The sequence below is a fragment of the Bubalus kerabau genome, chromosome 14 (assembly GCF_029407905.1).
Source record: "Bubalus kerabau isolate K-KA32 ecotype Philippines breed swamp buffalo chromosome 14, PCC_UOA_SB_1v2, whole genome shotgun sequence".
NCBI lineage: Eukaryota > Metazoa > Chordata > Mammalia > Artiodactyla > Bovidae > Bubalus > Bubalus kerabau.
Window position 1 is genome coordinate 2,622,264 of NC_073637.1, and position 16,428 is coordinate 2,638,691.

General features: G+C 62.8%; 1 protein-coding gene across 6 annotated transcripts; it reads left to right on the plus strand.

Annotated features, from left to right (window-relative positions):
• Position 1: 1 nt before the first annotated feature.
• LOC129626467 (zinc finger TRAF-type-containing protein 1) lies at positions 2–13,785 on the plus strand. 6 transcript variants are annotated; one of them, XM_055545491.1, is made up of 5 exons: positions 2,252–2,855; positions 10,509–10,747; positions 11,311–11,522; positions 12,844–12,926; positions 13,035–13,173. In XM_055545491.1, the coding sequence occupies exons 1-4, from the start codon at positions 2,466–2,468 to the stop codon at positions 12,909–12,911; spliced, it is 909 nt and encodes a 302-aa protein (XP_055401466.1). In that variant the 5' UTR covers positions 2,252–2,465; the 3' UTR covers positions 12,912–12,926; positions 13,035–13,173. The 6 variants fall into 6 exon arrangements, with proteins under 6 accessions (XP_055401468.1, XP_055401470.1, XP_055401467.1 ...); XM_055545495.1 differs by lacking the exons at positions 2,252–2,855; positions 12,844–12,926 and adding an exon at positions 7–505 and having other exon boundaries at positions 13,035–13,785; XM_055545492.1 differs by lacking the exon at positions 12,844–12,926 and having other exon boundaries at positions 1,167–2,289; positions 13,035–13,785.
• The last annotated feature ends 2,643 nt before the right edge of the window (positions 13,786–16,428 follow it).

The window sequence follows — 16,428 nt, forward strand, 5'->3', positions numbered from 1 at the left end:
GGGCGGTGCGGTGGGCTGGTTTGGGCCTCCAGCTCGCCGCTGCGTCGTGGTCAACGGCCTGAGTGCTGGGCTGTCGCTCTTTCCCGACCGGGTTCCGAGGATGGCGCCTCCCCGAGCTCAGGGCTCTGCACCCTGACTTGGGTTCCAGGACTCCAGAAATAACGCCCACCCAGCCCCGGTTCCTCACCGCATTTTCCCTTCCCGGCCTATTTAGGCCCTTCTTCCCCAAGGTTGTGGCGTCAGGGCTCCCGCGAGTTTCGGATGAGCCTTTAACAATACTTAGAAATGGGACTCTGGAACCTGGGAGTCCTGAAGAGGCACCCTTAAGGCTCCCCGTCGCCGGGCTTCTACATTCTTCTCAAGTTGAGGATCCCTTTCCTGTCCCCTTAAACTCACTACCGCCTGAGGTGTCATGACCCCCAGGCCAGGGGGCGAGTGGAGCTCCGCCCTGTCCCACCTGGCGCTGGGAGCAGTGTCTCTACATGCAGCCCTGAGCACTGCCCAGGTGAGTACATTGGGGCGGGGCAGGGGCGTAGCCTACTCCCAAATTCCTAGAGGGTGGTGGGAGGTTAGTGTGTGGGCCAGGCTTCCCTGAGACCCCCAGACCCTCCCCTGCTTAAAGGGAGGTCCTGACCCCTTTTCCCCACATTTCCTTTCCCTGTGTTGACAGGCAAATCGAGGGGCCGCTGCTGGTTTCTTGCTCCAGGCCCTGGCCGCCGCCACCATGCTGGCTTCAGGGCTGGGCACGGATGAAGACTGTCTTGCTGGAGCCTGGGTGGCCACTGTCATTGGCCTGCCCCTTTTGGCATTCGATTTCCACTGGGTGAATGGGGACTGCTCCTCTGCCAACCTGCTTCTGGGAGGAGGCATGGTGCTGGCAGTGGCTGGTGACCACCTTGGTGCTGAGGGCCGCTCTGTGGCTGGTCAGGCAGTGGTGCTGGTGGTCGCAGTGACCATCCTCATTGTGGCCGTTTTCACAACCAACTCTTATGGAATGTGGGGGGGTGTGATGCTGGGTGCTGCAGGTCTTCTGAGCCGGCTGGAGGAGGACAGACTGCTGCTGCTGCTGCCGAAGGAGGACATCTGTCGCTGGGCCCTGGCAGGGGGCAGCTGGGCCTACCACCGGGCCCTGCACACACAGCGCCTACAGTGGGAGTGATGGCTGGAGACCACAAAGCGAAGCTTCTGACCAGCTACCACCTTCCCGCTAGTGATAGACTCTCCTTCCCAAAGCCAGCTTTCTGCAGATTGACTATTTCCCTCTCTGGCTTAGTGTGAGGACTTGCCCAAAACCAAAATGAGGGGGACCGGGTCCCAGGCACGTTCTCAGGCTTGATTTTGGGCAGGCCATGGTTGTGGATCCAGAGAGAGGCTTGGTCTCCAATAAACCTGAGGGATTTAGCAGGAATATGGACTCTGCCTCTTCTTTAGCCAGATTGAGGAGTCCTGCAGTGAACTTCCTAAGGCTCCCAGGGCAGCAACTGGTTTTCCTGAGCAAAAGAAGGCAATGTGCAGGACCAACTCGGGGGGTCTCCCTCAACTTGGCCTGACGGCCCTGTTGTCAGGAGGGCCCCTGGACTGAGAAGATACAGTAGCCCTTGCTCTCCTGGGACACGATGGAGTTATGAATATCCTTGCAAGGTCTGGCTGGTGGTCCTCTGAGGCAGTGACCTTCACTGGCCGCCGGCTGAGATGAAGGCAAACGAAGCCTACAGCTGTTCACAGAAATGTACATCCCCTCCCAGGGCTGACTCAACCTCTACCCGTTTGCCCTTCGGCCTGTGCAAGGCAAGTCCTGATTTCCTAAGACCCTCGCTTTCCTTAGTAGACCGCTCTGCAGCTCCGAACGCCCGGGTTAGGAGACGGGATTGGGCGGAGAGGTAGAGGTGGCCGGCAGTTTCTCGCCCCGGTGAGCTAGGCTAGAGCCCCGCGCACTCAAGCCTGGGTGTCTGGCGACAAAGGCGCAGAGACATGTAGACTTGGGAGTCCAAGGTTGCCCTCCTTGCCTGGGCACCCAAGGCGTGTGGTCCGGACCTGAATTGGCAGGAAGTACCTTGCTCACCAGGTACTCCGGGGTGAGCACCCCTCAGCTGGTCGCCCGGGACCCCGCCCACCTTCTGCAGGGGCGGGTCCTCGCGCGCCTATTGGCTCTGGACGACTCGCTGTCTCGCCCGAGAGGCCCTCCCATTGGCCTCACGCAGCTCACGTGACTGGGAGAACGAGGGGGCGTAGGCGGCGGTGGAAGGTGGGGGAGAGCGCAGCGAAAACAAAGATGGCGACCGCGCCGGGGTCGGTGGCCGCGGCGGCTGCGGGGCTACGCGCGGGCCAGACCCACTGAGGCGGCGGCACAGGGCGCGGGGCTGCGGGGTCTCGGCGGCGGCGAGAGGACAGAGGGAGCGCGCGGCGCCCCTAACCGCCAGCCGCGGAAGCGCGCCGGCACCCGCCCGCCGGGCCGGCCGGCCGCGATGTCCGGCGCCGAGGAGGCTGGCGGAGGCGGCCCGGCCGCTGGGCCAGCCGGCTCCGTGCCGGCCGGGGTCGGGGCCGGGGCCGGGGCCGGGGTCGGGGTCGGGGTCGGGGCCGGGCCCGGGGCGGCCGCGGGGCCGGCGGCGGCGGCGGCGCTGGGTGAGGCGGCGGGGCCCGGGCTCCCAGACGAGGCGGGCCTGGCCGGCGCCCGGCAGCTGCAGGAGGCGGCGGGCGACCCCGACGCGCCGCCCAAGAAGCGGCTACGGGCGGCCGAGGCAGCCGAGGCGGCAGCAGCGGCGGCGGCGGCGGGCAGCGGGAAGCTGGAGGAGCGGCTCTACTCGGTTCTGTGCTGCACGGTCTGCCTGGACCTGCCCAAGGCCTCCGTGTACCAGGTAGGGCCGCCGGCCCAACCCCGACCCGGCTCGGCTCCAGCCCCGCCGCGGCTGGCCCCCCGGCACCGCGTCTCCTCGGAGGCCAGGCCGGAGCCCTGGGGCCCAGAAGTGGGACCCTGGCGCCTGTTCGGAAGCTCCTTTCTCGTTCTCTGGCAACTTTTTTGTTTCCTGTTCGGAACCCCTTTTTTTCTCCTGCTCTTATACCCTGATCGGAACCTCCTGTCTCCCACTTAGACGCCCCTTCTCTTTCCCGCTTCCCCTGTTCTCTTCTCTTCAGCACTCCCCAGCCCACCTTCAAACTGACCCCAGAGAAAGCTGGCGACAGATGTGGGCTCCTCCCCACTTCCCGGCCTGCTCCCCGCAGCCCTGAGCTCCCTGGGCTCTAGGAGCCCCTGGTCTTGGCTCTTCCTCAAGAGTTCTTGTCACTTTCTTTGCAGACACCCCCCCGCCTCCCGCCGCCGCCGCCCAAACTTGTCCTCATGTTCGTCCTGTATCCCTTTACCCTTTGCAGTGGAAAAATCCCCTTCCCCTTGTTATTTATTTCTGGAAAAACTTTGAGAAGGGAAGGGCTCACGTCCTTGCCTTCCCCCACCCGAACCCTCACTCCTGGTATGGATGAACTGCCTACCTCAAGCCCCACAGCCTGGGCCCCTTCCCCAGCCCAGCCTAGCACCTTCTGGGCTTGCTTTGCCTCAGACTGGGCTCCTGCCCGTCCCTCATCACCCACACCAGGCCTGGCTTCCTAGGCTACTGGCGCTCCAGGAGGTCTGTTGGCTTTCTTTATACATGAAGAGGCAGCCTAGTGGCTGGACTCTGAATCCTTAACCAGCTCAGGCCTACCAGAGAGGGTACTGGACCCTGGGGGATCCTATTCATACACCACCCAGTGACAGGGTCACACTCTGGTCCCAGGATCACTGTGCAGTGTTCTGCTCTCTCTGCTATCTGTCTTTCCATGTCAACCCCCATCTCTGATTTCCCTCCCCCAACTGCTTTGAGGAACTTTTGTCACCTTTGTTTGCATTTACAGGAGCTGGACATGACTGATGAGGCCTTGTCCCCCTGCTTGCGCTCAAACTGGGGGCTGTGGTGAGAAGGTCATTTTTGTGCTAAATAGTGCAGGGCTAGTGTGGATTGTCATTTCCCAGCCTCTGGATCTCCGGCTCCTTCCTGCTCTGGCAGGAGGCTGCTTGGGACGACCCCAGTGTGCCTGGATGATGGAGAAACAAAAGAGGAGGCATTGGTGGGGAAGTGGATTGAGTTCCTTGGGAGAGGACACTGGTTTTCGACTCACTTTCCTGGGTTTTGGGAAGCTCCTGGCCAGAGGTCCTAGCTCACGGGTACCACAGGCCTCCTGGCTCAGTACAAATGGGGGTAGTGCCTCTCATAACTCCCTCAGGCTTCGGGGTGCACCTGAGGACATGTCCTTCCTCTTACCCATTTTGGTTGCCCATGACCTTTTGATTCTTCCAGAAGGACTTTTCCCTGGGCCTTAAGTGAGACACTAGGAAACCAAGTCAATGGTGCGGAATTCCAAGGGAATTTGGGGGTGCCTCGTCTCCCCTCATGTGAGTGGGCTGGAGCTGGACCTGGCATCAGAACAGACCATGCAGTGCCGGCTCTTGGTCCACTCAGCAGAGACAGCTGCATTTCTGCCTCTGGCCAGAGCTTCTGGTGACCGGGCCTCTGAGCCTGGCTGGTTCAAACCGGCCCACACTGTGCCGGGAGCTGAGGTCTGTCCTGGCCCGGCTGGAGGCAGGCGGCTGAGCAGCTCTGATGAAGGGTGAGGGCACTGTGGCCACGTGGGCTATGGCCTTGCCCATAACCTCGTGGGCTCTGCTCAGTGCTTCCCGAGGAATGGGCCTGCTGAGCAAGGAGAGCCACGGATGGTGCCGGCGCTGGCCGTCTGCCCCACCTCCATCCTTCCCCAGTGACACCAGGCCTTGGCAGGGAGTGAATTTCCTCTCATCTCTAGAGGCTTGAGAAAGCTGTAGAGCATGTGGTCAGTGGGAGAGCCATTGGCTCTGGAACAGTTGGTCAGAGCCCCGCAACAGGTCAGAACTCACTTTGGCTCCCTGAAGACTTGCTGTGGGATGGGGGCCCCTGGTGTGAATGCCTAGCCGTTCCCACACTGGAGCCTGGGGTGAGTGGGGCCCCGAGGGAAGGCTTCTTGGTCGCTCCTTGCTGCGAGTAGTATTCCAGGTCACCTTCACAGCCACCCTGGATGGGGTCATTGATGGGGGAGAGGTTGAAATGGACCTGGAGCCCTGTGCCATTTTCTCCTGGGAGGATCCTGGGCAAGGATGGCATGGGTCCTGCATGTACTGCCTTGAAATGAGTGGACGCAGAGCTCTCTGCATGTCCCTGGTTGGGGCCCACTGCTTGCCGTGTCTTCCTGGCCTGGGTTCAGCCTCTCCACTTCTGCTGGCCGTCTTGGTGAGTTACACTGATGGGCTGTCTGGTGCGCTTGCCTCTGGTGTTGTGGTATATTTTGCTCTCTGTTGCTACAGGCAACATTTAGCCTGACCCCACCAGGATACATGGCTTGGGGCCGGCACCAGCCGTGCCATGCATCTGAGGGCTGTTGCAGTTGGTGCCCGGTTCTGGGGGTGAGGAGAAGAGCCAGTGACCGTGCTGAGCCCTCATGCAGTGCCTGGTGCTGGGGTGTCTGCATAGGCCTCTGGATGTGGCTGGGCACACAACTCGAGAGCTTGCTCTCTGGCCGTCAGCTCCTACCTCCGTGCCTCTGGGGAAGCCTGGGTAGTGCCGAGACCAGACACGGTGGCATGCCTGGGCTTGGTCACCTGTCCCTGATTGGAAACCCTTGCCCACATCCAGTCCGCCACACCACCTGGGTTGGGACTCTTGCTCTGGAGTCAGACCAGGGCGCTCATGCAACTGGTTCTCACCATGGCCTTTGTTAGGTTGGGTCAGGTCAGGATTGTAGCAGGTACGGCAGGTGCTGGTTTTGCTGTTCTTATGTGGGTGTTAGATGCATCCTTCGTGCCTGGCCTGACAAGGTGTGCGGCTGCTTTCCAGGCTCTCGGATAGGCACAGCAGCGGGCAGCCAGGTAGGGTTAGGCGGTCAAGGGTGCAGCCGGGACAGAGGATAGGAGCTCTGCGCTGGGCGCGGCGGGCAGCGGTACTGCGCCTGTTCTGCATGCAGTTCTGGGGCCCCAGGGTGCTGTGACCCGGCTCCTCTGCCATCTTCAGGGGAAACACAGCTTCAGCAGGTGGGCCTGAGGCGCTGCCCCCTCATCTGACTTCTGACCCCCGTCCGGGCTCGCCCCCAGCCCTTCACGCAAGGCAGACTTGTCCCTGACCCCGCTGATGTCAGCGAAGGCTCTGAGCCGCAGACCAGCCTCTGAAGTACAGGCCCAAGAGGCTCTGCCACCCCAACTCGGTTCTCAGCCAGGAGAGCGCCTGTGCCCCCGTGAGGGTGGAGGAGTTGGGGCCTCTGTCACAGGCTGTGGCTCCAGCTGGCCTGGTGCCTGGTCCACTGCCTCAGGCCTGAGCCCCCTCCAGCCCTTTCCTCTGGTGCCCCTTCTGCCTGGGGCCCCTCTTCGGTCTTTTCCCCTCCCACTCCCGCGGGCCCTGCTGAGGCAGCACCCCGGGCCGAGGCCGTCCTTTCCCTGCTGCAGGATGCCTTTCCCGCCCCACCTGCCCGGCCAGTGGCACTGTCTGCCCCACGGGAGGGTTGAGGCCATGCTGCTGTGCCTTCTGTCCCCAGCAGGCCTCAGGTCAGCCCAGGGCCTCAGCCACCTGGTGGGCGGTCGTGTGGGTGAGAGGCCTGAGGCAGGGGTGGCTCCATCTCTGCCTGGGTCCTGGCCAGCGTGGGCACCTGCCTTGGGGATCCTGTGAGTGCCCCGCCTCAGCGCCTGTCCACCTGCCTGGTGCCGCAGACTCTGTTCGTGGTGATGTTCTGGGGTCTCCCACAGGGCTGCCCACCCACGTGGCTGGGGGTCCTCTTCCCTAATGCTGAAACTGCCGGCTCCTGCTTTGAGAACCTGTCTGCTTAGCCGTCCACACCAGGGGAGGAACCAGTCTGTGGCCACGAGAAGTTGTGCTTGCTTGAGCTGGCTATCAGTTGAGTTAACGTTTGGTCCAGGCAGCACTCCTGGTCCCCGCCCAGGTCCCCGAGCCTTGGGGTGGGGGGTTGGGCTGCTGGCCCAGAGCTTCAGCCCTGAAACCTGGGGGAGGGCTGGAGTCCTGGCTTGCCCTGAGAAGGGGCCTTCTGCATCTCTTGACGAAAGAGGTCAAGGAGACATTGGACAGAGGGTGCAGGGGTGTGAGGTGCCATGAGGCCCTACTGGGCCAGGTGACGGGGTGGGGGGTTGTGGCTCCAGCTGGGCTGAGGGGCACGAAGATGGTTAGAGCCTCCACTGTGCTTGGAGAGTGGGCTGGTCCCGTGAGTCTGGGTTCTGAGCCTGCCTTTACTGGTAAGCAGTGGCGTTTAGGGGGCACCCCAGGGTTTGAGGGGACCATGCACTCCGGGCTGTAAGACCTACTGATCAAAGACTTGATCAAGTACTGAGGGCACTTTGTAAGACCTGCTTTTGTCCCAAGGCCCAGAGCCCAGGGCTTTTTCTCAGGAGTGCAGACACAGCCTCCAGCTCCCCCAGGGAAAAGTGGTTCAAGCAGAGGCCTGACCTGCACGGCCTGGGTGCACTGGCCAGGTGATGACCTCGGGGGCAGGTGCGAATGCCTCCTTCAGGGCTGTTGCAGAGGGACTTGACTGGAGAACCCAGTGGGAGGGAGGGCCTTTGTTGAGGCAGGCTTGTGCCTGGAGCCCTTCCTGAGGCTCCTGGGCAGGGGTGTGCAGAGGCCCACTGGCAGTGGCAGTTAGTTCTGTGCCCTCGTGTGGTGCTGTCATACCTCTGCTGCACATGGTAAGACCCGTGTGTTCTCATTGCAGGTTTTTTTTTGGGGGCGGGGGGTGGAGCAAACTTGTGGGATCTAGTTCCCCGACCAGGGATCACACCTGTGCCCCCTGCAGTGGAAGCACGGAGTCTTAACCACTGGGTCTCCAGGGAAGTCCCTTTGCCTTATGTGCTTGAGAAAATGAAGCCCAGAAAGGGAGGTGGCCAGTCTGTGGTCGTCCTGCCGGTGGCCTGTGGGATCTGGCCAGCCTGGAGCCCCCTCCCCAATCCTTCCTGTCTCTCAGGTCTTCCTGGCAGGTGGTGGGCAAGCAGCCCAGGCTGGGTGCGGCAGGAGCTGCTCCGTGGCGGGCCCAGGCTCTCAGGGGCTTGGCCCTGGCAGTTGTGTGGGGCACTCTGGCCTGCCCTGGCTGGTGCTGTCCATCAGAGGCTTGGCACACAGCCAGTACTGGGCTGAGCCCTCTGAAACCCAACTTCTGGCTGGGCAAGAGGCCCGCTGCCTCTGCCAGGCCTGTGTGCAGAGTTGGGTCTTGGTCGGGGGTCCAGGGGATCCTGGATGTGGGGAGGGTTCGAGTGTGGTGACTGCAGACAGACCCGCAGGCAGGTCACCCGTTGTCCCCCCAGAGAGTGTCCGTTGGGTGGCCGATAAGGGACTAGCTGTGGGTATTTGCTTGCCCCTCAGCCAGGCCAGCAGCACTGCTTCGCCGTGTTCGATCTGAGAACTGAGCTCTTAGGGCTGGAGGGGCCGTCACCGTGTCTCCCCAGAGGCCAGGAGAGGGCTGGTGCCTGTGTTAGGTCTGGAAGCTCCGGGGGGCCGGACGGGAGCTGGCCTGGAACAGGGTTTCTCCTGCAACCCCCAAGTTCTGAGGGGAGGCCTGCAGGTCACCCCGTCTGTTCCCGAGCAGTGGACTTTCAGTGCAGGGCCGGGAGTGAGCAGTCACACACCGGGCAGCCTTGCATCCCTCACGGGGTCCCTGGACCCCATCCCAAGTCTCTTGCCCTCAGGCCCACATCCTGGCTGGACCACCAGAGACCAGAAAAGTCAGCTGGGCCGGGCCCAGCAGCAGCTGTTGCTCTCCACCCAGACCCTCGGGCCCTGCCTGAGGGCATCTAGAACTAACGTTGGCCACACAAAGTAGTGTGGGGTCCCAGGCCCTGGGGTCCCAGCGTCCAGCCGGCTCCCTCCCTGGGGTGCTGGGCAGGTGTGGTGCTGCCTTGCCTGGCACTTCCTCCCATGAGTCAGCGGTCAGGTTAGCAGGTCCTGCTTGCCTCTCTGCCTCTGGAGGCCACACCGACCCTCTCTGTGGATGTGGCTTGGTGCAGCCAGGCCCTTGGGCCCACCCGCGTGGGGGCTTGGAGAACACACCCAACCTGGGTGAGCGGCAGCAGCCTGTGGTGCCTGGTCCTCCACTGTCCTTTCCACTCAGACCTCTCTGGCTTTTCCACGACTCGGGGGGTAGACAGAACAGATTCCTTTTCTGCCCTGACTGTTCTTGGCACCAGCCTCACCTCCACCCTCAGCCAGCCCGCATGTCCAGAGCAAACCCTGCCAGGCTCCCCCCTCATCTCACACTCTTTAACCTTTCACCTGACTTAGAAATTGAGATTTGAGTGCAGCTGATCTAGGGCACTTGTGTGGACCTGAGTTCTGTGTCTGAGGCCTTTGTCTCTGGCCCCCAGTCAGCCTTCAGCACATAGTCCCCTCACCCACTAGACCCCAAGCGTGGCCTGTCGGTGCTGAGAGCCCACTCGGCCTCCTGTAGTCCTCAGCTCTGGGCCCGGACCCTGGAGCGGTGGGATGGAGGGTGGGATGGAGGCTGGTGTTCACTGAGGACCCACTTTTTGCGGGCCTGGCCTGGCAGTAGCCCCGATCGTCTCAATTGCGTTGCATCCCACTTGCAGAAGGGTCCTGGGCCCCAGGGGAGCTGGTGGGCGCACTGTCTGCTTGCTCATCCTCTGCCCTGGGCGTCTCGCAGGGGAGGTGGGTGCCCAGAGGGGGGGCACCACACTCCCTCCCAGGCTCAGCGACCACCCAGTATGCCCCAGAGGACATGGCTCGTCTGCTTCTGCACCATTGGTTCCCTTCTCTTCTACCCCAACCCTGTGAGTCCCTGCAGACCCGAGCCCACAGCCCAAGTTTGTCAGTGGCATCAAGTGGGTGCTCTGGGGATGTGTGGAGCACCCTCCCTCAGTGAGGGAGCTGAGCCGGCAGCCTGCTGTCCACACACCAGGCCCCCAGGCTGGAGGGGAGGTGGACAACCACAGCGTTTGGCCCTTGGATCCACAGGCTCAGAAAGGGAGGGGCCGGCTCCGAGGCCGAAAGCCAGCAATCCCCTGCAGACACGCGCTGCCCCTGTGCCCAGGCTGTGCCAAGGGTCTCCCCATCTGCCCGGGCTGTACTGCCAGCCATTAAGAAAGCCGCTGGCGGGAGCCAGCCCCTTGGGGGGGTGGCAACTGCCTTGCCACCTGTGCCGGCCCAGGAGGCCAGTGTGGCAGGGCCTGGGTGAGGGCGCACCTGCCAAGGGTAGGAAGCTCGCCGAGAGCACGTGTGCTCCAGGCGTCCCCGAGTCAGGCTCTGCTGGCGGCAAGGGCCACCTCGAGACCCGCCCTCCCCACGGGGCCGTGCGGGCTCCGGAGGCCAGACCTGTGCTTCTCAGACCGCTGCCTGCCTGTGGCCCCTGCAGCTGCAGCCCTGGGAGGGGCCGGCCGTGGGGCGGGTGCGCCTCTGCCTGGTCCCGCAGGTCTGTGAGCTTCGTCTCCCTTTCCTTCTCCGCAGTGTACTAACGGTCACTTGATGTGCGCTGGCTGTTTTATCCACCTACTAGCAGATGCCCGGCTGAAGGAGGAGCAGGCCACGTGCCCCAACTGTCGTTGTGAGATCAGTAAGAGCCTCTGCTGCCGCAACCTGGCCGTGGAGAAGGCCGTGAGCGAGCTGCCCTCTGAGTGTGGCTTCTGCCTGTGCCAGTTCCCCCGCTCCATCCTAGAGAGGCACCAGAAAGAGGAGTGCCAGGACAGGTGAGCATCTGGACCAGCTGGTCCACCTGCCTCCAGGCCCTGGCAGGGCGGGGTCAGCGGGAAGCTGCTGGGGCAGGCAGGCCCCACAGACAGGGCTTAGATCCGCACCTGGCAGCCTCTGGAGTCACCCTGGCCCTCCAGAGTTCCTCATGGCCGTATGGTGACTTCTTCCTTGGAGCCTGTCCTTGGTGGTCCTGGGCCAGTAGAGTGTGGCCAGCCCAAGGGCTCTGGGATCGTGGCGTAAGGGGGCACTGGCTCCACAATCCCCTAGGGAGCCAGGCCACTGAGCCTCCCTGGAGCGGAGCCATGCAGGGCTCAGGACTATCGTGGGGGGCCCACCCCGGTGGGTGTAGGTGGTGTGCACACCCACAATTCACACATGCCCTGCTCCTTCCTAGGCCCTCCCGAGCTCTGACCCCTACTCGGGGCCAGCACACGGGGTATTTGTTCTTCAGGGAGCAGTTCGCATGAGAAGGGCTGGGTGGAGGCACCCCTTGGGAGGACCCCTGGCACGGCCACCTTGCATGGGCAGGGTGTGACCGCAGTGCTCACCGCCTCCCCAGGGTGACGCAGTGCAAGTACAAGCGCATCGGCTGCCCGTGGCACGGCCCTTTCCACGAGCTGACGGTGCACGAGGCCGCATGTGCCCACCCAACCAAGACAGGCAATGAGCTGATGGAGATCCTGGATGAGATGGACCAAAGCCACCGCAAGGAGATGCAGCTCTACAACAGCATCTTCAGCCTGCTCAGCTTTGAAAAGATCGGCTACACAGGTGAGGCACCCTGCCGCCTGCTGCACCCCACACGGGCTGGGGCGGGGCCGGCAGCCAGGAGCCAGGGCAGATGCACCCGGTGGCCAGGCTCTGGATGAGTTCCTGGTGCGTGGGAGGATGCCTCGGGGAAGAGGGCTGGAGGCCGAGCAGGGGGGCCGGGCAGGACCCTAGGGGCCCTTGCATGGCTCTGCAGAGGCCCCTCTCCCTGGCGTCCCCACCCTGGTCCTGTGACTCCAACAAAGTGGTGTCCTCACTGCGGGGGGCTGCACGGCCTTGGGACTGGTGGAGTCTCACTGGAAGGTGGGTGTGTCTGGGGGGCTCTGAGAGCTGAGGGCCTGCCCTGCGGAGCCAGGGGCAAGAAGAGCAGTCATCACATCGGGTCCTGCCGAAAGGCAGTTACTGCAGTGGCCGCAGGCTTCCTGAGGCCAGTGAGAAGATGGGCAGGGCTGGGGCTCCAGAGCGAGCTGAGGGGGCCCGACTCAAACCACAGAGCCGGGAGTGGATGCCCAGGGATGGGCAGGCTGGACTGCGCCCAGGCCCGCTGGATCTCCTGGGCTCTCCCGGTCACCACTACTGCGTTTGGACACTCTGGGGAGCAGGACTCAGGCCAGAGCTCGCTCTAGACAGAGGATGGCAGGAAGCCTGTGCTCGCTGGAGCTCACGCCCGGCGGCCAGCTCCACGTCAAGGGCAGTCAGGCAGCAGTCAGACCGTGCTGCCTGGGCCGGGCCTGGCTCCGTGCTGGCCCGCGGAGGCCCAGGGAGCCGAGGGCTTGGCCTCAGCAGCAGAAGGCCATGGCTCTGGTTAGTCGTAGCCTTGGCTGCCGTAGTGGGCACCGTGTCCCAGACCACCCAGCCTGGAGAGTCCCTGTGGACCGAGGCATCGTGACTGCGGCAGTGGCCGGGAAGGGAGAATTGGCCACCTCTGCAGAGGGACTTGCCGGCCAGGGGCCACGGGCTCTACTGCGAGGACTGTGTGGCGGCAGTCACCGCTGACCGAGGGGCCCTTCGGCCAGCTGGCAGAGCCAGGACTGGGCCCTCAATGGGGCTGCGCCTTGAGGCCCAGTGTGGGCTCGGGGGCCACGTGCCAGCCCAGCTACCAGCTTTTCTGGCAGCTCTGTATCGGAACCAATAAAGTGCACTTTTTCACAGAACTGCATCCTGTCTGTGTGTCTGCTTACCCCGGCTCCCCTGGGTGGGGCCACTCCCCCTGCGGGGCCCCGGGGGGAAGAGGAGGGGCCAGTGGGGGTCCGGCCACGCCGGCCACTCTCCCCTCGCAGCCTCTGGGTTCCCTGCCGCTAACGAGTGTCACTTCTGTTTGTAGTTGTTCCCCCAAAGCTTGCGTGCGCCTTCGTTTGCCCTAATGGGTTTGATTTGCCTTGTGACAAGTAGAGCTGCTGTGTCCGGGTAAGTTGCCTTCCTCCCTGGCCGAGCCCTTCTTCTCGGCCGGCCGGGAAGGCGCCACCCTGGCCCTGCCCCCTCTGACCGCCGGCCCCGGCCTGTCTGTCTCCACAGAGGTCCAGTTCCGGCCGTACCGCACGGACGACTTCATCACGCGTCTGTACTATGAGACGCCTCGGTTCACGGTGCTGAACCAGACGTGGGTCCTGAAGGCACGCGTGAACGACTCGGAGCGCAACCCCAACCTTTCGTGCAAGCGCACCCTCTCCTTCCAGCTCCTGCTCAAGAGCAAGGTCACTGCGCCCCTGGAGTGCTCCTTCCTGCTGCTCAAGGGCCCGTACGACGACGTGAAAATCAGCCCCGTCATCTACCACTTTGTGTTCACCAACGAGAGCAACGAGACGGACTACGTGCCGCTGCCCATCGTCGACTCCGTGGAGTGCAACAAGCTGCTGGCCGCCAAGAACATCAACCTGCGGCTCTTCCTGTTCCAGATTCAAAAGTAGGCGGCCCCGCCCACACCCGCCGCCGTGGCTGCACCGCGCCCTTGCCCATCTCAGCGGAGAAGGGACGGAAGCGAACCCTGGGATGTCTGCATGTGTGTGCGAAGGTGGGAGCCCCCTTGCCCTCTGCCCCACCTCCCCTGTCCTGGGCACCGGAGGCTGGGCCCCGAAGAGGAGACACTGCTCGGGGACCCAAGGGGTGTGGCGTGGCTCAGCTGCCTGGCCCCAGCCCCAGTGTGCAGTGGGCCCCACGCCTGCTCTGGGCTGCACACCGGGCCACCCACAGCTCCTGGGCCGGGCTCGGGGGCACTGACCACAGACAGCATATTTGATTGCAATTAAAAAGGCACCCTTGTTTCCTACTTTCTGTTTTGTTCAAGAGGAAGGCGTGGCTATAGTTGAACAGGATGGGGTCTTCAGTTTGGCCAAGGTCAGAGCCCGTCCCTCAGGAGAGACTTGGAGTCGCTGCCCCCTCTGTTGTAGGCCTCGGGGAGGGAGCAGTCAGTTTCCCCAGCACACCCACCCCCAGCTGCTCCAGGGAGGCAAGACTTAGCCACAGGGCTCAGCAGGCTTTTCGGAATGCAGGGTGATTTTTTGTTTCTTCCCAGGAAAATAAACCCTTTAAGGGCTCTTGTCTAAGTTACACAAATTTAGCAAAAGAGACTCTATCTTCTGTATTCAGTCTCAAGGACTCAGTGTCTCCAGGCCATGAGGAGAGTTTTGGGGTGCGCTGGCAGTGAGCAGGCCTGGCTGGCTGAGGGTCTGAGTGGTACAGCTGCCCCCAGACTGCTCTCAGGGACCATCTGCTGGTCCTGCATCCAGTGGAAGTCAGCGCTGGGCAGGGTGGTTCCTCCCCAAGGAAGGTGGTTCCTCCCCTAGGGAGGTGGCCCCCTGAGGTGCAGGCCTGTGGGCCTCACGGCGGGAGGAGCCCTGCCTGGGACCCCGAGGCCTGCTCGTGAAGCGGGTGCGGGCCCTGCTGAGACCAGGCTCCCCGCACTCACGGCTTCAGTACCAAAGAGCTGGTTCCCTCCCCCCAAGCCAGCCCACCTGGGCCTGGAGCAGCGCCTGGTGGCCTGGCCCCCACTGCAGGCTTGATGGGCAGGGCCACCCTGGCCTGTCTCTGGGGGCTGCTCTCTCCTGGCCCTCTGGTGGGAGCTGAGCAGAGGGGTGAAGGAGCTGTGGGGTACAGCTTGAGCCCAGTTCCTAGTGGCCAAGGCAGCTCTCCCAGGCCCAGGGCTCCCCTGTTCCACACCCAGGGCATGGTGCTGGCGGGAGACGACTCCTGCAAGGCCGACTCAGTCTTGCCTCCCCTCCACAAAGAAAGACTCCACCCCAGCCACACCCTGCTGTGGTCCCACTGCCCTCCAGGGCTGCCCCCACCTGCCAGTGGGCACAGGTGAGGACATTCAGGTCCATGCAGGCTGTGTCTCCTGTGTGTGGAATGGTGCCGTGACACCATCTCAGGTCTTTTGGGGCCAAACACCCTCTGTGGGTTCTGAAGTGACTATATTGGGGGCGGGGGGGCAGGACAGGGCGGGCTCACCTGGTCTGTGTGTGTGTGGGTGCCTGTGTGAAGCTGAGGCAGCAGAGGGCCAGGCCGCCTGGGTGGGCAGGTGAAGGTGTGTGACGGGGGCGAAACCAAGGCCGGGAGAGCTGTGCTGCGTGTGTGGGGAGGGCCAGGAGGAGCAGCACTTTGCCACCCCAGGTCAGCTGTGCACAGAGGGGCACAGCCCAGGAGCTCCAGCGGCCTGCGAGCCAGCACTGGGCGGGGGAGGCTGGTGCCCAGGCAAGGCCCCCCCTGAAGGGGTGCCCGAGACTGCTAATCTATCCCACAGCCCCACCCTGTGACAGTCACCTCAGCAGCTGAGCCTTACAGCCTGTGGAGATGGGCACCCTGGGACACTGTAGTGTGTTCTTGGCCACCGATGGAGGCTGGTGCCATGAACCTGCTTGTGGCATCTCACCAGGAGTCACTGGTTTACTGGAGGGTGTCCGAGTCACGTTGTTAGAAAGGAGAAGGCCCCAGCGGTCTGTCTCCAGGATCCCAGTCCATCTTAGCATCCTGAGCTGGTGAAGGTGGGGGTGCAAACTCAGCAGATGTGGGGGCGCAACCTCAGCAGATGTGGGGGCAGGCCTGGGGGCACAGGTCGAGCCCCACTTCCCCCTCTCACCCCACTTCCTTTTAAACACTACATTTCTCAGCCCAAAGTGAGACATTTACAAAAATAATAAAAAATAATTTTTTAAAAAGAGGAGTCAAGAGGTATTTTTACAACATACTATGTTGCTTTTGTGGTCTATAATCTCTTTGGATATTTTCTGTCTCTATAGTTTTTAAAAAGTTCCAAGCCAAGTTTTGTTTGTATTTCCTTACAAGACAGCCTCACAGATGGGCCTCCCAGCCAGGGGCTGAGGCTGGCCCCAACTTGCAGTCTCCCCACCCCAGGCCCCCAGCTCTGGCTGGCAGTGCCTTGGATGCGCATCCCTGTCTGATGGGTGCAGAAGGCCAAGGCTAGAGAAGCTGGGTCCTCTATGAAATGGGATCAGGCCCAGAACCTGAGCTGCCCTGTGGATGCTGGTGCTGGAGGGCTGGAGGCACAGAGGTGTTGGGAGACACCCTGTTCAGCTGGGACAGTCTGTTCCCACGACTTGACTCCCCCATCCCCACCCTGCATCTCACTGTGCCCCTGGAACCTCACAGCCCGCCTGCCAAGCAGCCACCTTGGTTTCCTGTCCCTGGGATCCATGTTGGGGACGGTGGGGGGCAGGGGAGAGCCCCACACCCTTCAAGGAGGCTGAGAGTAGGCCCTCCTGCAGCTCCCCAAGCTCAGCCTCATCCCACCCCTGCAGCCACCCACTGGCCCTGGGCAACCTTCCCTGGACCTGAGGACCAGCAGCCCTCCATACAGCTCCCTCCCCAACAGGCCTTGCTGCCCATCCACTGGCTGAGAGTTTTACCCCATTGGGTCTGACTCCATTTCTGATTCTTTGTGACCCCATGGACT

Bases quoted from the DNA above. Each gene is read 5' to 3' on its own strand.
- LOC129626467 (XM_055545490.1), top strand. From the start codon at position 2,466: ATGTCCGGCGCCGAGGAGGCTGGCGGAGGCGGCCCGGCCGCTGGGCCA. The intron at 2,856-10,508 runs GTAGGGCCGCCG...CCTTCTCCGCAG, and splicing joins CCAAGGCCTCCGTGTACCAG to TGTACTAACGGTCACTTGAT. The intron at 11,523-13,034 runs GTGAGGCACCCT...CTGTCTCCACAG, and splicing joins TGAAAAGATCGGCTACACAG to AGGTCCAGTTCCGGCCGTAC.